Source organism: Somniosus microcephalus, chromosome 9 (genome assembly GCF_052327205.1).
Source record: "Somniosus microcephalus isolate GS21.2 chromosome 9, FLI_Smic_1.0, whole genome shotgun sequence".
Lineage (NCBI taxonomy): Eukaryota > Metazoa > Chordata > Chondrichthyes > Squaliformes > Somniosidae > Somniosus > Somniosus microcephalus.
Genome location: NC_140995.1, coordinates 62,839,911 through 62,861,849, shown reverse-complemented (window position 1 = coordinate 62,861,849; position 21,939 = coordinate 62,839,911). Strand labels below are relative to the sequence as shown.

Here is a 21,939-nt window from a genome sequence, read left to right as displayed (position 1 = left end):
GACTTTGGCCCAGGAGAGTGAATTTCTGGCCAGGATGCACACTGTAGCAAAATAAAGCTGAAAAACCAGTAGGACAGTCATAAGCTCAGCAGGTAACAGCAGCAGTGGGCGATGGGCTGTAGGCTAGGAAAAGTTACCTTAAAACTTAAGCAACTGAATAGAAGATCAGAGTTATAGCAGCTGAGCCTTGCAGCGTAGTCCAATGGAGTAGCTTAGTCTTGATGTCCAGAGAAGTCCAGGAACTTGAAAGACAAATTTGAGCAAAGATCCAGTGCTCACTGATGAAAACAAAGAGCAAGCATGGTCAGGGGATGGACAATGGGACCAGGTAACTTTAAACTTCTTGAAGTTGTAGTTAGGGCTAAAATGCACCCATTATTAGTTCCAGGGGAACTTAAACAGTGGAAGAGAGGAGATTGGGGAAGAAAGGGCAAAGGATAGCAACGGATGAGCAAGGATAGAGTTGCACAGTAAAGGAGCTGCCAGCCCAGGAGCCATCTTGAAGCGGCGAATTATGAGGAGTCAGTCTTCCACATGTGAACTCTGGACCTCTGTATTGCACAGTAGAGCCCAACATGCCTATGGAGACTGGCACATGGAAGTTTAAAAGAGGGAGACTGGCACATGGAGGTTGCTTTCTTGAGACAGGAACTATAAAACCCAAGAAAATTAAAACTAATAGTGATTGACAGAAGTAAACTATGTGTGACCAACATAAATTATATCAGTAATGCTTGTGATTTACATAGTCTTGTGGCGCATGGTTTAATTTCTGTAATTCACAAGTACTTGTATGTGTAAATATTATTAGAACATTTTCTTACTAATCAAAGTGAGCCACAGTTTCAGTTTTTGATTTTTTTTTAAGTAACTGAAGCATAACTTTTATCTGTAGAGATTATATTCTTTATCTCCTTGTTTGTGCTCAATATTGAACAATATTAATTTAAGAGTTGAATTTGAGGGCAATTATTCAACAGTGTATCTATTTTTTTTTTTAATGTGTTTTTCTTTTTTTCAGATTGTTGTATTTCAATAGTGACTGGAGTCAATTCTTGCAAAAAGAAACTTTCAAAGAGACCAGGGTATATGAGGAAAGATGTTGAACAAAGGTTAAATCACCCTACTCTTGTTGGTGTCCACTTGGTATCACAACATGTTGAAAATGAAAGAAAGTCTTTTAATATTAATACACGGGAGGGGCACTGCTTAAATAATCTTAAGCATCTAAGGAAAAACAAATTTGCAGAACATCAAAATACAGTTTCAAATCACTTACCTGCCGAAAGTCCTGTAGTTGCAGCTTTCAGGCCAAATATGATCATGTCGGAAAGCATTCGGTGTTCTCCTGATTCTAACTGTCAGTGGACTGACAGTCGTGATGGCTCCTGTTACACTGGAATTAATATTTACTCCAAGGATTTGCCAACAGGCTGTCTACAGAAGCAGGATGATTGTCTCACACAGTGTAAAAAGGAAAAGGGTATTGATGTAAGCAAGCCACAAGCTGTTACTAGTCCAAATAAACAAGTGGATGGTGAAAATTTGCAAAGACTACAGCCTTGGGACATAGACCAAGAAATAGATTCAACTAATGCTTTCATTTCCAGCTTCAGTTTCATACAAATGTCATTAAATTGTAGCAGTACTAATGTTGACAGTCAAGATGAACTGCAGCAGAATGGATTTGTTTCAGCTTTACAGTTTCCCAAATCTGAGCCACAGGTGAGACAGTATGATGTTAGTACATTAGCAAGAAATGAGTTCTGCCCCAAACCTTTATGGGAAGATGTTGAGACTCCTTGTTTGCATGTGAGTCAAAATGTTGACGTTAAATGTGGCACAAACACAGAATCAAAGGACAGGCCTCAGGATTTTGACTTGCTCTCACTAGATATAGACATTCCATTTCTGTGTTTGGCTGATTCTTCTGATGGCTCTTCTGCTGGTTCATCTGTAACTTCAGGGTATGAGAGCAGCATCACTGCCTTTGACCAGAAATGCAATTACTTACTGAGGAAGAATGAACCGATTCTTCAAGATTGCCTGCTTGAAAACAGAATGAAGTTAAAGGCTAGTATTATCAGAATACTCTCAATAGTTAATGTTCAATGTTGCATGCATCATTATGTTATAAATGCAGTGTTAAGTTCTGAAACAAAATGTGTATAGACTGTTGTATGAATTCACCAATGTCCTTCCCTTAAAGCATTGAACATTGAAATGACCAAGAATGGTGATTTCAGGAGGATTTTGTTTGACAGAAGGCTAAACAATTCTTGAATTATCATGGTTAGAACATAAGAACATAAGAAATAGGAGCAGGAGTAGGCCATTCGGCCCTTCGAGCCTGCTCCGCCATTCAATGAGATCATGGCTGATCTTCTGCCTCAACTCCATTCACCGGCCCTATTGCCATATCCCTTGATGCCCTTACTAGACAGAAATCTGTCAACTTCTGTTTTGAATATACCCAATGACTGAGCCTCCACAGCCCTCTGGGGTAGAGAATTCCAAAGATTCACCACCCTCTGTGAAGAAATTTCTTCTCATCTCAGTCCTGAATGGCCTACCCTTTATCTTGAGGATGTGGCCCCTGGTTCTAGACTCCCCAGCCAAGGGAAACATTCTTCAAACAGCCATCCTATCAAGTCCTGTAATAATTTTGTATGTTTCAATGAGATCCCCTCTCATTCTTCTGAATTCAGGAGAATACAGGCCTAGTTTACTCAATCTCGTCTCATACGACAGTCCCGCCATCCCAGGAATCAATCTCGTGAACCTTTGTTGCACTCCCTCTATGGCAAGTATATCCTTCCTTAGGTAAGGTGACCAAAATTGTACACAGTATTCCAGGTGTGGTCTCACCAAGGCCCTGTATAATTGGAGTAAGACTTTGCTCCTGTACTCAAATCCTCTTGTAATGAAGGCCAGCCATACCATTTGCCTTCCTAATGGCTTGCTGCACCTGCACATTCACTCATGTGACTCATGTACAAAGACACCCAGGTCCCCTTGAGCATCTGCATTCCCCAATCTTTCACCATTTAGGAAATACTCTGCCTTTCTGTTTTTTCTACCAATGTGGATAACTTCACATTTATCCACATTATATTCCATCTGACATGTTCTCACCCACTCACTGAGCCTGTCGAGAGCCCCTTGAATCCACTTCACAACTGACACTGCCACCTAGCTTTATCATCAGCAAATTTGGAAATGTTACATTTAGTCCCCTCATCCAAATCATTGATATAAATTGTGAATAGCTGGGGCCCAAGCACCGATCTTTGCAGTACCCCACTAGTCACAGCCTGCCTTCCTGAAAATGACCTGTTTATCCCTACTCTTTGTTTTCTGTCTGTTAACCAATTCTTAATCCATGCCAGTATATTACCCCCAATTCCACGTGCCCTAATTTTGTTCACCAACCTCGTGTGTGGGACCTTATCGAAGGCCTTCTGAAAATCCAGATACACCACATCTACCAGTTCCCCTTTGTCTGCTCCACCAGTTACATCCTCAAAGAACTCCAATAGGTTTGTCAAACAGGATTTCCCTTTCATAAATCCATGTTGACTCTGCCCAATCTTATTATTAGTTTCTCAGTGCCCAGTTATTGCATCTTTATAATAGATTCCAGCATTTTCCCAACTACTGATGTGAGGCTAACAGGTCTGTAGTTCCCCGTTTTCCCTCTCCCTCCTTTCTTAAATAGCAGGGTTACATTTGCTATCCTCTAATCTGCAGGAACCAGAATCTATAGAATTTTGGAAGATGTCAACCAATGCGTCCACTATTCCAATGGCCACCTCTTTCAAAACCCTAGGATGTAGGTTATCCGGTCCTTGGGATTTATTGACTTTTAGTCCCATTAATTTTGCTAGTACTGTTTTTTTACTAATAATTTCTTTAAGTTCCTCATTCTCGTCACACCTTTGGTTTTCGCGTATTTCTGGGAGGTTTTTTGTGTCTTCTTCTATGAAGACAGAAACAAAGTATTTATTTAATTTCTCTGCCATTTCCTCATTCCCCGTTATAAATTCTCCTGTCTCTGACTGTAAAGGACCTACATTTACCTTTGCCAGTCTTTTCCTTTTCACATACTTATGGAAGCTTTTACAATCCGTTTTTATATTTTTCGCTAGTTTGTGCTCATATTCCATTTTCCCTTTCTTTATCAATTTCTTGGTCCCCCTTTGCTGATTTCTAAATGATCCCAATCCTCAGGCTGACTGCTTTTTCTGGCAACTTTAAGCTTCCTCCTTTGACTTAATACTAGCTTTAATTTCTTTTGTTAGCCATGGTTGGATCACTTTTCCTTTTGGGTTTTTATGCCCTAGAGGAATATATGTTTGTTGCAAATTAGGCATTATTTCCTTGAATGTTAGCCATTGTATGTCCACCTTCATACCTTTTAGTGTAGTCTCCCAATCTACCATGGCCAACTTGTCCCTCATACCCTTGTAGTTTCCTCTGTTTAGATTGAAGACCTTAGTTTCAGATTGGACTACATCACTCTCAAACTTAATGTAAAATTCAATCACATTATGGTCACTTGTCCCTAAAGGCCCCTTTACCACAAGATTATTGGTTAGCCCTTTCTCATTACACAGTACCAGATCCAGAATAGCCTGTTCCCTGGTTGGTTCCTCCACATATTGATCCAGGAAACCATCTCGCATGCATTCCAAGAATTTGTCCTCCACACCATTAGTGGTAATTTGATTTGCCCAGTCAATATGTAGATTAAAGTCCCTCATGATTACCATATTGCCCTTGCTACATGCACTTCTAATCTCTTGATTGATACCGTGCCCTACATTACCATTACTGTTTGGTGGCCTATACACAACTCCCACCAATGTTTTCCACCCTTTGCTGTTTCTTAGCTCCACCCAAACTGATTCCAGTTCTACATCATGATCTGCCAAGCCAAGATCTTTTATCTCTACCGTACCGATCTCATCCCTTATTAACAGCGCTACACCACCTTTTCCTTTTTGTCTGTCCTTCCTAAAGGGATCAAGGGATATGGGGAGAAGGCAGGGACAGGGTACTGAATTTGGATGATCAGCCGTGATCTCATTGAATGGCGGAGCAGGCTCGAAGGGCCGAATGGCCTACTCCTGCTCCTATCTTCTATGTTTCTATGTTGAGTACCCTGGAACATTCAGTTCCCAGCTTTGGTTACCCTGAAACCATGTCTCTGTAATGGCAATTACATCATACCCATTTACTTCTATTTTTGCCATTAATTCATCCACCTTGTTGCGAATGCTACATGCATTTAGATAAAGTGCCTTCAACTTTGCCTGTTTAATATTTTTCTGCACTTTGACCCTCTTTACTGTTGGCCTTTGTTTCTGCTCCCTACTAGTTTTGCTGACTACTTTTCTAACTTGCACTTCCAGCTTTGTTTCTCTCCGTTCTGGGCCCACACTTAGGTTCCCAGCCCCCTGACAAACTAGTTTAAATCCTTCCCAACAGCACTAGCAAACCCCCCTGTGAGGATGTTGGTCCTGTTTCTGCCGAGGTGTAACCCGTTCACCTTCCCCAGAATCGGTCCCAATGGATCAGGAATTTAAATCCCTCCCTCCTACACCATCTCTCCAGCCTCACATTCATCTGGTCTATTCTCCTATTTCTGCTGTTGCCTAATGTGGCACTGGGAGTAATCCTGAGATTACTGCCTTTGAGGTCCTGCTTTTTAATTTATTTCCTAGCTCCCTATATTCTGCTTGCAGGTCCTCGTCCCTCTTTCTACCTATGTCATTAGTGCCGATATGGACCACGACCTCTGGCTGTTCACCCTCCCCCTTCAGAATGTCCTGCAGCTGCTCAGTGACATCCTTGACCCTGGCACCAGGGAGGCAACATACCATCACGGAGTCACGTCTGCAGCCACAGAAACGTCTATCTGTTCCCCTTACGATAGAATCCCCTATCACTATTGCTCTCCCACTCTTTTTCCTCCCCTCCTGTGCAGCTGAGCCACTCGAAGTGCCACGGACTTGGCTCTTGCTGCATTCCCCTGAGAAACCATCTCCCCCAGCAGTATCCAAAACGGAAAATCTGTTGGAGAGGGAGATGGACCCAGGGGACTCCTGCACTACCTTCCTAGTTCTTTTACTCTGTCTGGCGGTCACCCATTCCCGGACTGCCTGTGCACTCTTTACCTGCGGTGTGACCACCTCGTTAAACATGCTATCCACGAAGATCTCAGCCTCACGGATGCTCCATAGTGACTCCAGCCACAGCTCCAGCTCCGAAACGCGGATTTCGAGTAGCTGCAGCTGGAGACACTTCCTGCACATGTGTTCGCCCTGGACACCGAAAGTGTCCCTGACTTCCCACATAGCACAGGAGGAGCACTCCACGCTGCCGAGTTGCCCTGCCATGTCCTCCCTTCACTTCCTTTAAATTAAAGAATATTAAATACACTAGGGACCTTACTTCACTTTAAACACTACTTACTCTGAACTAGCAAACTTACTTTTACTTTAACGATTGGACTGTAGAAATACTCACCAGGTCCTATTTACCAATCAGCTCCTTCCCTTGTGCCGACGTCACTTTTAATCTCTGACATCACTTTCGAATGTTGCCTGTTGAGGTCCGCTCTCGCTGCTGCTCCCAATAGCTTGGTCTGGGCCTCAAGCCTCGGACTTTATTTCCTCGCTCCTCCTTCGCCTGTTCCCTCACAGGTCGGTCCGCTCTCGCTGCTGCTCCTAATAGAAGAGTCATAGAAACAGCAGCTAACTGCTACTTCCCCTTTAAACTTCCATTGAGTGAATTGTAATTATCTATACATAAATGAAACTTCAGTAACTTATGTTTGTGTAGAAATAGTCTCAGTGGCAAACTCTAAAGAACTTACTAGTTTGTTATAGGAAAAGTAAAGTTATTAGGTTTTATGGAGGTCTTGTGAGCAGTCAACACTTTCAAGAATTACTTTTAGTTTACTTGAAAATAATTCTCTGCCTAGTGTTTTGAGATGATTTGTAACATTTGTATGTGGGTACACCATTGTCTAGTGTATTCTAGCTGATTACATATAAGGCCTGATTTTGTGAGGCCCCTCACTCTAGTATATGCAAGGCCCAGTTCTGAACTGCATCTGTAGTTTTTCTTTCCCCCTTGTGACCAATTAGTCTTTACATATCTATCCATGCCAGAAAGAAATATTTCCTTTGATATTTGTTGCTGGTTTCATAACTGTCTAGTTCATTTTCAAGCAAAATCATGAATATTCCCCCCCCCTCCTTATATTTGGTAAAGTGTTGTTTTTGATTGGTCTGCAATAGAGTTTTATCCTGGAAGATAATAGGCACATCTTAGTATCGACCTACTAAAGCACACTTAGTGGGCAGACATTTTAGTTTCAGTTGACTCTTCTTCAGCCTTTAGTCAATGCCAGCTCCCTATTCCTAAATACACATTAAAAATTATACATCCTTCCCAGTAACTGATACCTGTTTACACTATCTTCTGTTCTTTTAAAAAGGGTAGATGGGATCGCCTCATTGCTAGAATCAAATTCCAACTACAATTATATCTAATTTTGATTGTTCCACAGCACAAGTCAAATAGAAAATTAAATATTAACACGGAGATATGCCAGGAATGCTCCAGTAAAGAAGTAGTGGCTGAACAGTGCTTTGTGCTGGCTCATATATCATTGAGACAATGAGGTTGTCCAATTTCTTGGAGGTACTTTGTGTACAGGAAGCCCTCCGGGTGTGGATGACCTTTTAACAGATATTTTGGGTGAAATTTGTGCAGTACCAAACTATTTGAATTGACTACTGCTATACTCCAACCATAAGCAGATCTGACACTGGTGCCATAGAAATCTTACAGACCTTTCTGCGCAACATCTTCTGAGGGTTTAGGAGCAAAATCAAGTTGTACAATGTGACTAGCTGGTATCGTGAACATCTAGCATCTGCCATTAAAGGGAGGAAGATTTTATCTGTGCAATGTGTAAGAAATAATAAATGCGTTTATAAAATGTGTTTTGGATTTTATTACACTTGGTGCATATTTATCTATGTATGTATTATCTATATGTGTATATATATTACTTCTATATACACACACATCATCTAGTTTCAGAAAGCAAGTACCTCACAAATCTTTCCTTTTCATTATAAAAGATCTACAGAGATGCATGCAGTTTGAATTTTGGTTATGGTAAACTTCACCACTCCCAAAGAATTCATCTTGGAAACGTTCAAATATGCCCCGTATATTGTGTTTTAAATATGCTTCTGCTCTAGCTTTCACCTTACAACTTTTTCTGTTTTAATCATCTGTAGCTTCAGTCTTTGATCCTAAAGCTAAAGAAACTTCAGAAGAAGGCTGTACAGGAAGATGATTATGAGAAAGGTGAGCTCTTGTTGGATTTTCTCATAATTGTTAATTGCATTATTCTAAAATGTTATATTAGTCAAGGAATTGTGTCCTTTTTGAGAACATGAGCTGAATTTCCTCATAATGATTAGGACTGGAAAGTTCAGTGTCCTATTGTGCTGGTGCGCAAACAAGCTATGAATATAATGGTGAGATGGGATACATGCCTAAGACCGATACCTGGGATGGCAGGAATGACGTATGAGGAGAGATTGGGTCGATTGGGCTTATATTCGCTGGAGTTTAGAAGAATGAGAGGGGATCTCATTGAAACTTATAAAATTCTAACAGGACTAGATGTAGGAAGGATGTTCCCGATGGTGGGGGAGTCCAGAACCAGGGGTCGCAGTCAAAGGATAAGGGGTAAGCCATTTAGGACTGAGATGAGGAGGAATTTCTTCACCCAGAGAGTGGTGAACCTGTGGAATTCTCTACCACAAAAGGCAGTTGAGGCCAATTCATTAAATATATTCAAGAAGGAGTTAGATATATTTCGTGCGGCTAAAGGGATCAAGGGATATGGGGAGAAAGCAGGGACAGGGTACTGAATTTGGATGACCAGCCATGATCTCATTAAATGGCGGAGCAGGCTTGAGGGGCCAAATGGCCTACTCCTGCTCCTATCCTCTACGTTTCTATGTAATGCACCACAAGGCAAGCTGCTGATTTTGGTTAACCTCTAATGAGAGGAGGTTGAGGGTTTCTATTTTGACATGACCGTTCCCTATCTCGGCAGTATATCCCACTTGATTTATTTTAGTTTCTCCCTCATTCTATTGAGGTTTGCTTTCTTGAAACCATATATTTCTGTCCTGGCCTTTACTGGCTCTGATTGTCAAATCTCAAATTTGATTATATTACCCATCTTCCGCGATTCTGTAACATCTAAATTGTATCTAACTTCCTGATTGCTAGTAGGAACCCATTCGAGATGTGAATATTCCCAGCTGAGTCTATTACACTGTATCTGGAAGAGTCTTGTGCTACACATTTACCAGTTTAGATTCTGTCACCACACTTCCATTTGGCCATTACAGTTAATATTGGATTGGTTGAAGTCACCTATTATTACAAATTTATTAGCTGTACATTCTCCTGTAACCTATAAAATACTGTTGCCTTGCTTCACTTGTCCTGGATGCCTGTAGCAATTCCCAATTGTTAACTTAGTCCTCTGACAATTTTTTTGTTCCAGCCAAACTATTTCATTTGTTTCCCTTCCCCTAAAACATTTTCAATATCCTTGATATCCTGATTATCTTGCACATTGTCCTTCTTTCCCGTCATTTGTATCTTTCTGAACAACCTATATCCCTGAATATTCTTCACTCCCATTGTCTGCGTTAAGCCATGTTTAGATAGTCCGTTCCATTTCCCGCACTTGTGCTGTCACCCCTTCTCCTCCCTCCCAGAACCACGATAGGGTTCCCCTTGTCCTCACTTTTCACTCCACCAGCCTCCACATTCAATGGATCAACCTGCGCCATTTCCGCCACCTCCAGCGTGATCCCACCACCAAACACATCTTCCCCTCCCCTTTCAGCATTCCGAAGGGACCGCTCTCTTCGCAACACCCTGGTTCACTCCTCTATCACCCCCAACACCCCTTCCCCTTTGCCCGGCACCTTCCCATGCAAGCGCAAAGAGATGCAACACATGCCCTTTTACCTCCTCCCTTCCCACCGTCCAGGGCCCCAAACACTCCTTTCAGGTGAAACAGCGATTTACTTGTACTTCTTACAATTTAGTATACTGTATTCACTGCTCACGATGCGGCCTCCTCTACATTGGGGAGACCAAACGCAGATTGGGTGACCGCTTTGCGGAACACCTCCGTTCAGTCTGCAAGCGTGACCCTGAGTTTCCGGTTGCCTGTCACTTTAATTCTCCCCTCCACTCCCACTCTGATCTCCCCGTCCTTGGCCTCTTACACTGTTCCAACAAAGCTCAACGTAAGCTTGAGGAACAGTGATGTAAGAAAAAGGAGACTTACCATCAAGTAACTTTAAAGTAAGCTTTAAGTAACTTATAAACACACTATATACACAAGAGAGGTCTTTACCATGCCTCTGGTAGAAGCCTCTTACAATACTGAACAGACCAGTATTTATACCAGTCCAACAGGAAGTGACATATGACAGGAAGTGAGGTATGTACACAGTTCATAGTTCACAGGAAGTGATGACATAACTTCCCGGAAGTTATCATTTTTATCACATTCTTCCCTCCTGCAGGATTAGGAGGCTGTGGTCTACCTTTTGGTCCGCAGCCGCCGAACAAGGAAGAGTCGCACCCGTTTGGATTCCCGTCGTAGAGGGTCGCTGGTCCGCTTACATGCGGTTGGCCATTGGTCAGAGTCTGTGGCCTGGATTGCCCTGTGAAGGGTCGGGGAGATCATGGCTTCGAGTACGAGCCCCAATAGGTTCAAAGTCGGACTGCCTCTGTTCAGAGGGAGGTGCAGAGCTGGTCTGTGGCGGATCAGTACTTTCATGCGCGGTACTGGGAGGGTCGCAACCTTGAGCACGGGGTTCTACCGGCACCAAGCTAGTTGGTGTCCGATCAGGATCCTGGAGAGGGGTACCCGATAGGTCCCAAGAGTTTCCTGGTGAAATGCCATCACCCGATGTCCCACTAGGTCCTGGTGGGCAGGGAGCCAGATCCCGTAATGATACGGTAGATTCTCGGCCGTCGGAATATCGTATGTTTGCATAGGTGGGGTTGGCATCGGTTAGTTCGACCTCGTCTACAAGAGGGTCATTTTTAGACGTCCGAACGTATCTTCGGAGTAATACAGGTCCAGGAGTAGTTAGCCATGACGGGAGTGATGTCCCATGAGATGAGCGACGCTGGAATCCAAAGAACCGCTCATGAGGTGTAGTATTTGTGGCTGTAGAAAGCAGGGACCGTATAGAGTGCAATGCATCCAGAAGCACTGTTTCCCATTGCTGGTCTGGTAGGCCCCGAGATCTTAAAGCGAGACGTACGGAATTCCAGATGATACCGTTATACCTCTCTACCTGCCCATTTCCGATGGGATGGTATAGTGTTGTTTTGCTTGTAGCAATTCCCCGTTCTGAGAGGTAGTCCTTGAGTTCCCTTGACATAAAGGATGGACCCCGATCTGAGTGAATATAAGCCGGCATGCCACAGAGAGAAAATACCTGCTCAAGGCAGCAGATTACTGTGGACGCCAGCATATTGGAGCAGGGGAAGGCAAACGGAAAACGTGAATATTCGTCGATCATGGTGAGCAAATATGTGTTCCGAGTTGAAGAGGGCACTGGGCCCTTAAAATCGATGCTAAGTCGTTGCATCGGTTGGGTTGCATGTATGAGTATACCATCTGAGGGGCGGAAGAACTGAGGTTTTAATTCCGCACAAAGCCGGCATTCTGAGCATATTTTCTTTACATCTCCAGTGGAAAAAGGGAGATTCCGTGATCGTACGAAATGTAGCATGCGCGTAACGCCAGGATGACACAAACCATTGTGGACATCCATGAGAGTGGAGGATGACATAGTGGAGCAGAATGCCCGTGTGAGGGTGTCCGGGGCCACATTCTCCTTGCCAGGCCGATAGAGAATGGTATAACCAAAAGAGGCCAGTTCCATCCTCCAAAGTTGTATTTTATTATTCTTAATTTTGGTTCGTTTTCGATTATCGAGCATGAAGGCGACTGATCGTTGGTCCGTGATCAATGTAAAGTGCTGGCGAGCTAGAAAATGGTTCCACTTCCATACTGCCTCTATGATGGCTGTGGCTTCTTTCTCAACCGGAGGATAATGTAGCTCGGCACCTTGTAAGGTCCTGGACATAAATGCTACAGGACGACCTTCCTGATTCAGAGTAGCCGAGATCGCCACCTCCGAGGCATCACATTCAACCACGAAAGGGAGATTCTCATCAATGGAGTGAAGAGCCGCTTTCTCCAACTGTTTTTTGAGAAGGTTAAAGGCTGCAACAGCCGCTGTTCCCAGTGGAAATGATCTAGCATGCAGCAAGGGTTGGATTTTGTCCGAAAAATGAGGAATCCATTTAGCGTAGTATGCAAACAGACCGAGAGCCCGACGTAAAGAAGCCGGATTCTTAGGTGACGGGAGCTCTTGGAGCGGGCGAAGTCTTTCTGGGTCTGGCTTAATGATACCATTGCCTACGCAGTAGCCAAGGATGTTGATGGTCGGTTGCGACTCAACAGATTTGGATTCATTCAGGGTCAAATTACGGCGATGGAGGGCATCCCGAAATTTTTGGAGGTTGGAGTCGTGTTCCTGTTGATCGTGACCTGCAATGGTAATGTTATCAAGATAGGGAAAAGTGTCCCTTAGGTTTTCCTGCTTAACCAGGCCATCCATTGCCCGTTGAAAGACAGCCACTCCATTAGTAACCCCGAATGGGAGGCGACGAAATTGGTACAGCCGTCCATTAGCCTCAAAGGCTGTGTACTGCTTATCTGAGACCTTCAAGGGTAACTGATGATAGGCACTTTTTAAATCGTAAGTTGAGAACACTTTGTATTCGGCCAGTTTATTAACCATATCATCAATGCGTGGCAATGGGTAGGCGTCCAAGTCGGTATATTGATTGATGGTTTGCGAATAATCGATGCATAGTCGCTGTTTGTGAGGTTTTAGAGGGTTCTTGACAATGACGACTTGAGCCCGCCAGGGCGACGAACATGGTTCAATGATATCCTCTGCTAGAAGTCGAGAGATTTCAGCCGCAATAAAAGATTGGTCTTCCTGATTAAAGCGCCGCGATTTCGTTATTATCGGTTGGCATTGAGGCGGAATACTGGCAAATAATGAGGGTTCATCAAGTGAAGCTGCTGATAATGCACAAAATGGTAATTTAGACGGTATATTAGAAATAGTAAGTCCGGGTTTGGATCCACCAAACTCAATGGTGAGTTTCTTATGCTGTTTTTGGAAGTCCAGCCCTAAGAGGAGATCACTACATAAGTCCTTGAGCACCGAAAGTCGGGTGGAGGGATACATACGACCATGAAGTGTCATATCAACAACACAAAAGCCGGAGATTCTGGTATTAAGTGATGACTGGGCCATCGCAATTGCCTGGTCCGATGGGAAGACATGTAGTTTCAATTTCGCAACAATCTGTTCCTTAATGAAACTATCAGTACTTCCTGAGTCAAGGCATCTAAGGTATGCCCTTTAATTAAAATTTTTGTGGCTGCATGAGACAGGTTCTGTGGGCAAGCAGCTGTAATTGGTGTCGTTGCACAGAGAGTGGCTAAAACTCTCGGTGTGCTTCTTCGGGAGAGAGCTCGAGAGGAAGCTTGATAGGTCCTAGCTGGAGCATCTTGATAGGCCCTAATTGGGGCAGTTCGGTAGGCCTTAGCTGGATTGGCCCTCGTAGAGGCCCTTGATAGGCAAACTTTAGCAAAGTGTCCTTTTTTCCCGCAATAACTGCAGATTGCATTGCGAGCAGGGCAGGTTTTCCTAGGGTGAAAAGCATCTCCACAAAAGAAGCATTCCTTCCTAGATTGCCAAGAGGCTGCTAAAGTGGGGTCGTCCTCCTCTTCTTCATCAGAATTATCAGAATTAGATTCCCCCATGATAGGGTTCACCTGAGACCGCTTGAATTGTCTGGTTGCAGCTACAGCAGCAGATCGAGATCTGGGCAGCTGATAGAGGTCTGCATTTCTCTTTGCCAAATCCAGTGAACAAGCTAGGTCAAAAGCTTTTTGTAGCTCAAGTGTTTTACTTTCTAGTAGACGCTGGCGTATAAATGGAGAGGCAATCCCGCAGATGAAAGCATCACGAATCATTTCTTGGCGGTACAGCTCAGCTGAGGCTGCCTGAAAGTTACAATCTACGCTGAGCCTGCGAAGTTCTTGCAGGAATTCGTCAATTGATTCCCCTGGCCCTTGTCGGGCTGTGGCCAGTAGATGTCTAGCATAGACCTCATTTGGGGTCTTCGCATACAGTTTCTTAAGTGCCCGAATCACCTCTTCGTAATTATCCCAGTCATCAACATATTCGAACACTTTTGGGGTCACATAATTGACAAGTATCTTCAATTTAGCAGGAGCATCCGCTTTACATTCATCCAGAAAATTCTCAAAAGTACGATACCAATGCTTCCATACCCTGCCAGCTGCTGGTGTATTCGGGTCCAAGTCCAGACGAATAGGTCTAAGGATTTTCTCCATGATGGGTGGTTCCCTGGATCCTTAACTTCCGAGTTTGTCTGAAGGCCTAGTATTTGTCAGTGTAAATATTTAAGTTACTTAAATTGATGTAAGAAAAAGGAGACTTACCATCAAGTAACTTTAAAGTAAGCTTTAAGTAACTTATAAACACACTATATACACAAGAGAGGTCTTTACCATGCCTCTGGTAGAAGCCTCTTACAATACTGAACAGACCAGTATTTATACCAGTCCAACAGGAAGTGACATATGACAGGAAGTGAGGTATGTACACAGTTCATAGTTCACAGGAAGTGATGACATAACTTCCCGGAAGTTATCATTTTTATCACAAACAGCACCTCATCTTTCGATTAGGCACTTTACAGCCTTCTAGACTTAACATCGAGTTCAACAATTTCAGACTAACCTCGGCCCCTGTATTTCTTTATATATTTTTTTCTCTTGTTTTTTCACATGGTAGGCTGTTGAGGTGTACCATCATCATTCACACCTCATCTAGAGTCATCTTTTGTTTCTTAACTTGTCCCATTACCATCTCCTTTTGCCTTGCACCACCATCCCTTTTGTCTCTTAATCTCTTCTGCCTTCCATCCTATCACAGACCTTCCCTTTGTTCTTTCCTCCCCTCCTCCCTGCCCCTGCTTAAAAATCGCTCTTCTCTAACCTTTTCCAGTTCTGATGAAGGGTCCCCGACTCGAAACGTTGACTCTGTTTCTCTCTCCTCGATGCTGCCTGACCTGCTGAGTATTTCCAGCATTTTCTGTTGTTATTTTAGATAGTCACTGTTTGCTTCTGCGATGTATGCTTCCAGTTCCAACATTTTATTTCTAATGTTCCTAATTGTTGATTAAAAGCACTTAATCTATGTGCTGGGACCTTTCCCTTGGGTTCTCGGTTTCTGCCTATTCCCACCCACCAGTCTCCACATTCCCGCTGGATTCAGCCAGAAGTCAGCATTCCCACATTTAAATGAGGCTCAGGAGTTAAAATTGTCTAAGCCTCACAATGATGCCGTCATGGAGATTTGTCGCCCACACACTGCAAACCTGTCCTAGGTTAAAATTGATGCTTCTGAGTGGAGATATCCTAGTTCATTCACATTCTCACTGGATTAGTACTGGTGACTTTTGCAGTTGTGCAAATGCTGAGATCATATAATGCAAACTGATCAAACTTAGCAACAAAGGGCACACAAAATGCACATAGGGCAATCATTAATCTGACCTGCTGTGATGGCCACCCCTACAGGACTCCATTCTACTTCTGTTTTATTTTGTTTTGAGGGCTTCTCTAACTCTTGGTTCTAGACATCTGGACTGCTGTTGATTATGACACTGGAGTCTTGCCTCTCCAATACTGCTGAGTTATCTTCGCTTAGCTTTAGCAGCTAAGTTCACTATGCTATCGGTGTAATATATTTAGTTAACTATTTCTTTAGCTTAAATTATAATTGGTTTGTGGAACTGTGCTGTGCAGTTATGTCTGATTTGCTTTTGATAATTTGCATACTGATATAAACAAACTGTGGAGCAGATCAGCGTTAAACCTTAATTTGCAGTCTCATCATTTCTTTGTTGTAAAGAGACTTGCTTTTCATTTATAAATAGCAATTGTATCAACAGTTTTTTAAAATTATAATTTGATTTTGTCGTAGCTGACAAGTTCAACAAGAAGTTAGCAGAGCTGAAAAGAGAGAAGAGTTCCTTAAAGTTCCAGCTGCCTTCCTACCACCCTTGTATTGCAAGATTTCTTCAAAAAGTTGAACTTCAAGCACAAGTTGCTGAGCACCAGAATTTTTGTATCTTAAATAAGTATGTACATTACTCTATTATCTGAATATAAAGCAAAACTGGAAAGAAAAGTCAGTGTATATAAAGGGAGAAGGAAAGTCTGAGGGGAGTGCTTTTTATAGAAGAAATTAATTATACCAGAAATGTCTTAGATTTTTTCCAGATATATATTTTATTGCTACCATTGGAACCCACGGGTAGGCTCTCCCTCCCTCTCTGTTGGGTTTTTCTGCTGACACCAATTATAAGGAGGCTCTCTGAATCCCAAAGCAGCTGTGGGACATGCTGACCCTTCCCATTCCTGGCTAGTAGCTGGGGCAGAGTACACATGTCCTTCCATATCCTGAGGTTACAAATCGTGTTAGCACCAACACATACGCTGTAAGCAATGGGACTGTATATGCACATTAATGGGCACATAGGTTTAAATTTTGTGTGATCCTCAAGGCTCTTTAGTATGCACCTATGCAACCCATAAAGATAAAAAGCTTAGAGACCCCTGGTTTAGTTGAAGATCACCAGGTTCTTAGAGAGAGAGAGAGAGAGCACGTGTGTCCCAGTCAAAAAAACAAATTGTATTTATATCGTGCCTTTCACAACCTCGGGACATCCCAAAGTGCTACACAGCCAATGAAGTACTTTTGAAGTGTAGTCACTGTTATAATGTAGGAAACGCAGCAGCCAATTTGTGCACAGCAAGCTCCCACAATAAGCACTGTGATAATGACCAGATGATTGTTTTTTAGGTGTTGGTTGAGGAATAAATATTGGCCAGGACACCTGTGAGAACTCCGTTGCTCTCCTTCGAAATAGTGCCATGGGATCTTTTACATCCACCTGAGAGGGTAGACTCATTAAAATCATTTGAGGTTTTTTTTAAATTGCAATGTATATGTGCCTTGGTATAACCCTAGCTGCATGTGTGTGAGAGTTGTTCTTTTAGATATTAATAGTTTCCCTGTATTTTGAATTCTGCTCTTCTTACCACCCCCCCCCCAATTTCCCTGTGGATCTTGAAACCTGCAAGTCCAGGCAATCTAGCCGATGAAGTCTTGGCAACTCTCTCTTATTTTTACTTAAGTTTCTTACTCCCTGGTTTGCCCTGTTTGAATTTTATGGGTCTGGATGTTTGTAAAGGACTGTTCTTAATGCTTCTGCCTCATTAGTGGATAAAATCCTAAATTTACAAGATCTGTTGGTATCAGTAGCTTGAGATATAAGTAAATAATGGGAACATTAATTTAAACTTTATAGAGCCGGATTTTCCGATCCCCACAGGTGCGTACGAGGGGCAGCGCTAAAACCCGGCACTTGCGATCTGTCAGATTCTCTTGACAGATCATCCGCCTGCCTGGGAGATGGGCCTTCGCGGGCAGGGAGTTGCGCTTTCTGCACAACTTCTGCCCGCTGAAAACCTTTAAAAATCTTATGGCTGGTAAAAGCAGGCATAAGGCCTGCTTTTACCAGCATAAAAGTTTTAAAAAAAAGATTTCACTCATTTATAATTTAAAAATACTTTAAAAAAAGGTACATTTATTTTTAGCCCCCCTAAAGAACTTTAAATATTTTTTTTAATAAATTAAATTTTTGTTTAAAATATTTAATTTAATGTAATTTTAACTCATTTTAAATGTGATGTTTAAAATTTAAAAAAAAAATGTATTTGTGTTTTTTAAGTGGCCCCCATTCATACTTTTGACAGATTTGTGCGTAGAGATCCGTCAAAAGTGTGAAGGGGGTTTCCCTTCTTTGATTGGTTCCCCATGGCCCACGTGATCCCAGGGACGCTTGCGAACCGCATGTGTACCTGGGCCTCTGCTCATTTCGTACAGCAGAGGCCCAGGATCGGAAGTCTTGGGACCTACAGAGCCAGCAGGTAAGTCCGTAGATTTTTTTCCGATCAGAGGCATCCGCATGCAGGAAGCCTCCGATCGGAAATTCAGGGCCAATATGTGATCCACAGGATCCAAGTTGCACACTTAGACTGACATGAAGACAAAAAGTGTGGACTCTCCTGCTCTAGTTTAACTTACCTTTATCCTGTTGAAGTGTTTCCAATGTCCTGCCTAGCTTCTTGGGTGAAATCTGGTGAAACTGAGAGACATAAACTTAAGCAGTCAATCAATAGCTGACATTTAAACACTGGCTCTCTGTATGGAAGTCCCATTTTCTAACATTAGAACTTTAGGATTTGGGGTATGCTTGTGTTTCATGTGCAAATCATAAGCATTTAAAGAATGTACATTTAAATAGTTTGACATTTTGTAAATGTATGTTTAGCAATGCAGGTAGTTTCTTACTGAAAAGTGTTGAAGATAAATATTCAGATTCAAATCCTGATAACCTACAGATGTCATGGTCAAGGAGAAGCCGGCTTATTCAAGATAGACAACAGTTACAGGTATGTGATGAATTATACATATAGTTAATGTCTTTTTTATTTGAATATTACCATTAAAGTAAATTATATTCATTGTTTTTTGTGGTAACATCTTTGAAATTTAAATTTATGAAAAGGTTGTATACACATTTGTGAAAATATAATTTGCAATATTACTGCAGTACATAATAGAGATGTATTGTAAGTATAATAAAAGTGTTGTTGTGAGTGAAGTACAGTCAGTGGAGCCCAGTTATACTGCCAGTTCTGCATCACGTCAGTGCCCAAAGTAAACGGAGCTGTGTGTGTTTGTGGTTAAGAGCCAACTTCCTGAACGTGGTCTTGCACCTCTTGCCTAAGTATGCTTTAAGTGATTTCACATCTGAATTATACTGCAAAGTTTGTGTCTGTGAAATCAAAACAACAACTTGCATTTATATAGCACCTTTAATGTAGTAAAATTTCCTAAGGTGCTTCACAGGAGTGTTACCAAACAAAATTGACACTGAGGCACATGAGATATTAGGGCAGATGACAAAGCTTGATCAAAGAGTTAGGTTTTAAGGACCGTCTTAAAGGAGGAAAGGGTGGTAGAGTGGCGATAAGGTCCTAGAGCTTATGGCCTAGGCAGCTGAAGGTATGGCCGCCAATGGTCGAGTGATTAAAATTGGATGTGGAAGAGGCCAGAATGGAGAAGCGCAGAGACCTTGGAGGGTTGTCGGGTTGGAGGAGGTTACAGAAATAAGGACGGGTGAGGCTATGGAGAGATTTGAATACAAGGATGAGAATTTTAAAGTTGAGGTGTTGCTGGACCGGGAGCCAATGTAGGTCAACAAGCACAGGAGTGATGGGTGAACGGGACTTGATGCGACTTAGGATACAGACAGTAGAGTTTTGAATGAGCTCAAGTTTATGGAGATTGCAAGATGGGAGGCCGGCCAGGGGAGCATTGGAATAGCCAAGTCTAGAGATAACAGGCATGGATGAGGGTTTCAGCAGCAGATGGACTCGGGCGATGTTACAAAGGTGAAAGTAGGCTGTCTTGGTCATGGAGCGGATATGTGGTCAGAAGCTCATCTCGGGATCAAATACGACACCAAGGTTACGAACGGTCTGGTTCAGCCTCAGCCAGTTGCCAGGGAAAGGGATGGAGTCAATGGCTAAGCAATGATGTTTGTGGTGGGGACTGAAGAAAATGGCTTCGGTCTTCCCAATATTTAGTTAGAGGAAATTTCTGCTCATCCAGTATTGAATGTCGGACAAGCAGTATGACAAATTAGAGATGGTGGTGGCGAGGTAGAGCTGGGTGTCATCAATGTACACATGGAACCTAACGTGTTTTCAAATGAGGTCGCTAAGGGGTAGCATGTAGATGGGAAATATGAGGAGCAAAAGATAGATCCTTGGGGGACTCCAGAGGTAACGGTACAGCTGTGGGAAGAGAAGCCATTGCAGGTGATTCGCTGGCTACGACTGGATAGATAAGAATAGAACCAGGCGAGTGCAGTGACACCCTGCTGGACGACGGAGGAGAGGCATTGTAGGAGGATGGTGTGGTCAACGGTGTCAAAGGCTGCAGACAAGTTGAGAAGGATGAGGAGGGATAGTTTACCATGGTCACAGTCACATAGGATGTCATTTGTGACTTTGATGAGGACCGTTTCAGTACTCTGGCTGGGGCAGAAACCTAATTGGAGGGATTACACATGGAGTTCTAGGAAAGCTGGACAAGATTTGGGAGGTAACAGCACGTTCAAGGACTTTGGAGACGAAAGGGAGGTTGGAGATGGGGCGGTAGTTTGGCAGGACAGAGGGGCCAAGAGTGGGTTTTTTGAGGAATGGGGTGATGATAGCAGAAGGGAAGGGGGACAGTACCTGAGGAAAGGGACTCATTAACAATATCAGCTAACATGGGAGTCAGGAAAGGGAACAGCAATAACAACTTGTATTTAGATAGCACCTTTAACATAGTAAAACGTCCCAAGGAAGTTGGTTGATCCGCAGTTTGGTAGGATTAGGGTCGAGGGAGCAGGAGGTGGGTCTCATGGACAAGATGAGCTTGGAGAGGGCATGAGGGGAAATAAGAGAGAAACTAAAGAAAGATCCAAGGCTCGGGCAGGGGGGAATCTTAGGCGAAGTTTGGCCCGGTGGGCTAGGGGAAGGGAGGGAAGCGTCAAAGGCAGCTGAGCTCAATCTCAATGACAAAAGTCCATGAGCTCTTCGCACTTGTTGGAGATGAGGGTGGAGGAGGCAGGGGAGAGCGGTTTAAGAAGGTGGTTAGTGTGGAGAAGAGAAGCCTGGAATTATCTTTGCATTCCAGGATGATGGAATAGTGAGCAGTTTTGGCAGAGGAGCAGGACTGAATAGTGCTTTATGTGTTCCAGGCAGCTCTGGCAATGAATGGCCACATCGCCACAAATGTTCCAGTCTGCATCCCTTGGAGTTAAGGGAGCAGAGATGAGGGCCCTACCAGGGGGATCAACCAGGGTGAGAGAGAGTAATGGCTTTAATGGGGATTAGGGCGTCAAAGGTGGCGGTGGGGGTGTGAGCGCAGATCGGTAGCTGCAGAAATATTGTGGTGAATGAAGGTTCAAAGGCTGGAAAGTTGGGAATTTGAAAGTGCAGTTGTAAGTAACTTGGGAGAGAGTTTTTTCCATGGTTGTTACAGAAGGAAGTGAGGTTGTGAGGGGGAAGGGAAGTATGAGTGGCGAGGGATACAAGGAAGTGATCAGAGATAGCCTTTTCTGTGATTGGCACGATGGGAATAGTGAGGCCACGTAACGGCTTTACATGGACACAACTTTGCAGTATAACTGGGCTATAATTCTATCAGGATGTACATTTATAGAACAGTTACGTTGTGTCAATGCAAAATCATTTTGGTTTTGCATCAATGTAAATATACATCCTGAATAATTTCTTGTTAAGTTGTTCGACTTTTTTTTAACCTAGCTTAGCTTAGCTCAACATAATAGTTACTCCATTAATCAAGTTGATATGTCAGCAATCAATATGCTTTGCTTTTTTCTTCTGACATTTCTCCCTTCCTCTCCTGAAGGTAATGGCTCTAGTTGTGCTCCAGAGTGCTGGGGACAACTGTAGTCCCCTACCAGCAATCGTTTATACAAGAAAAATGCACCAATGAAGAATGAGAATGCTGAATAATAAAACACATGGAA

General features: G+C 43.0%; 1 protein-coding gene across 2 annotated transcripts in view; it reads left to right on the top strand.

Annotated features, from left to right (window-relative positions):
• The first annotated feature begins 913 nt into the window (after positions 1 to 913).
• The window catches only part of disc1 (DISC1 scaffold protein), a 108,785-nt gene continuing 87,759 nt past the window's right edge, over positions 914 to 21,939 (top strand). The window contains exons 1-4 of one of the 2 annotated variants that reach the window (XM_085996665.1): positions 914 to 2,073; positions 8,322 to 8,391; positions 16,245 to 16,401; positions 18,661 to 18,781. In XM_085996665.1, the coding sequence (XP_085852791.1) occupies positions 1,090 to 2,073; positions 8,322 to 8,391; positions 16,245 to 16,401; positions 18,661 to 18,781 (1,332 nt within the window). In that variant the 5' untranslated portion in view covers positions 914 to 1,089. The remainder of the gene's footprint in view (positions 2,074 to 8,321; positions 8,392 to 16,244; positions 16,402 to 18,660; positions 18,782 to 21,939) is intronic. The other variant, XM_085996666.1, reaches the window with a different exon arrangement.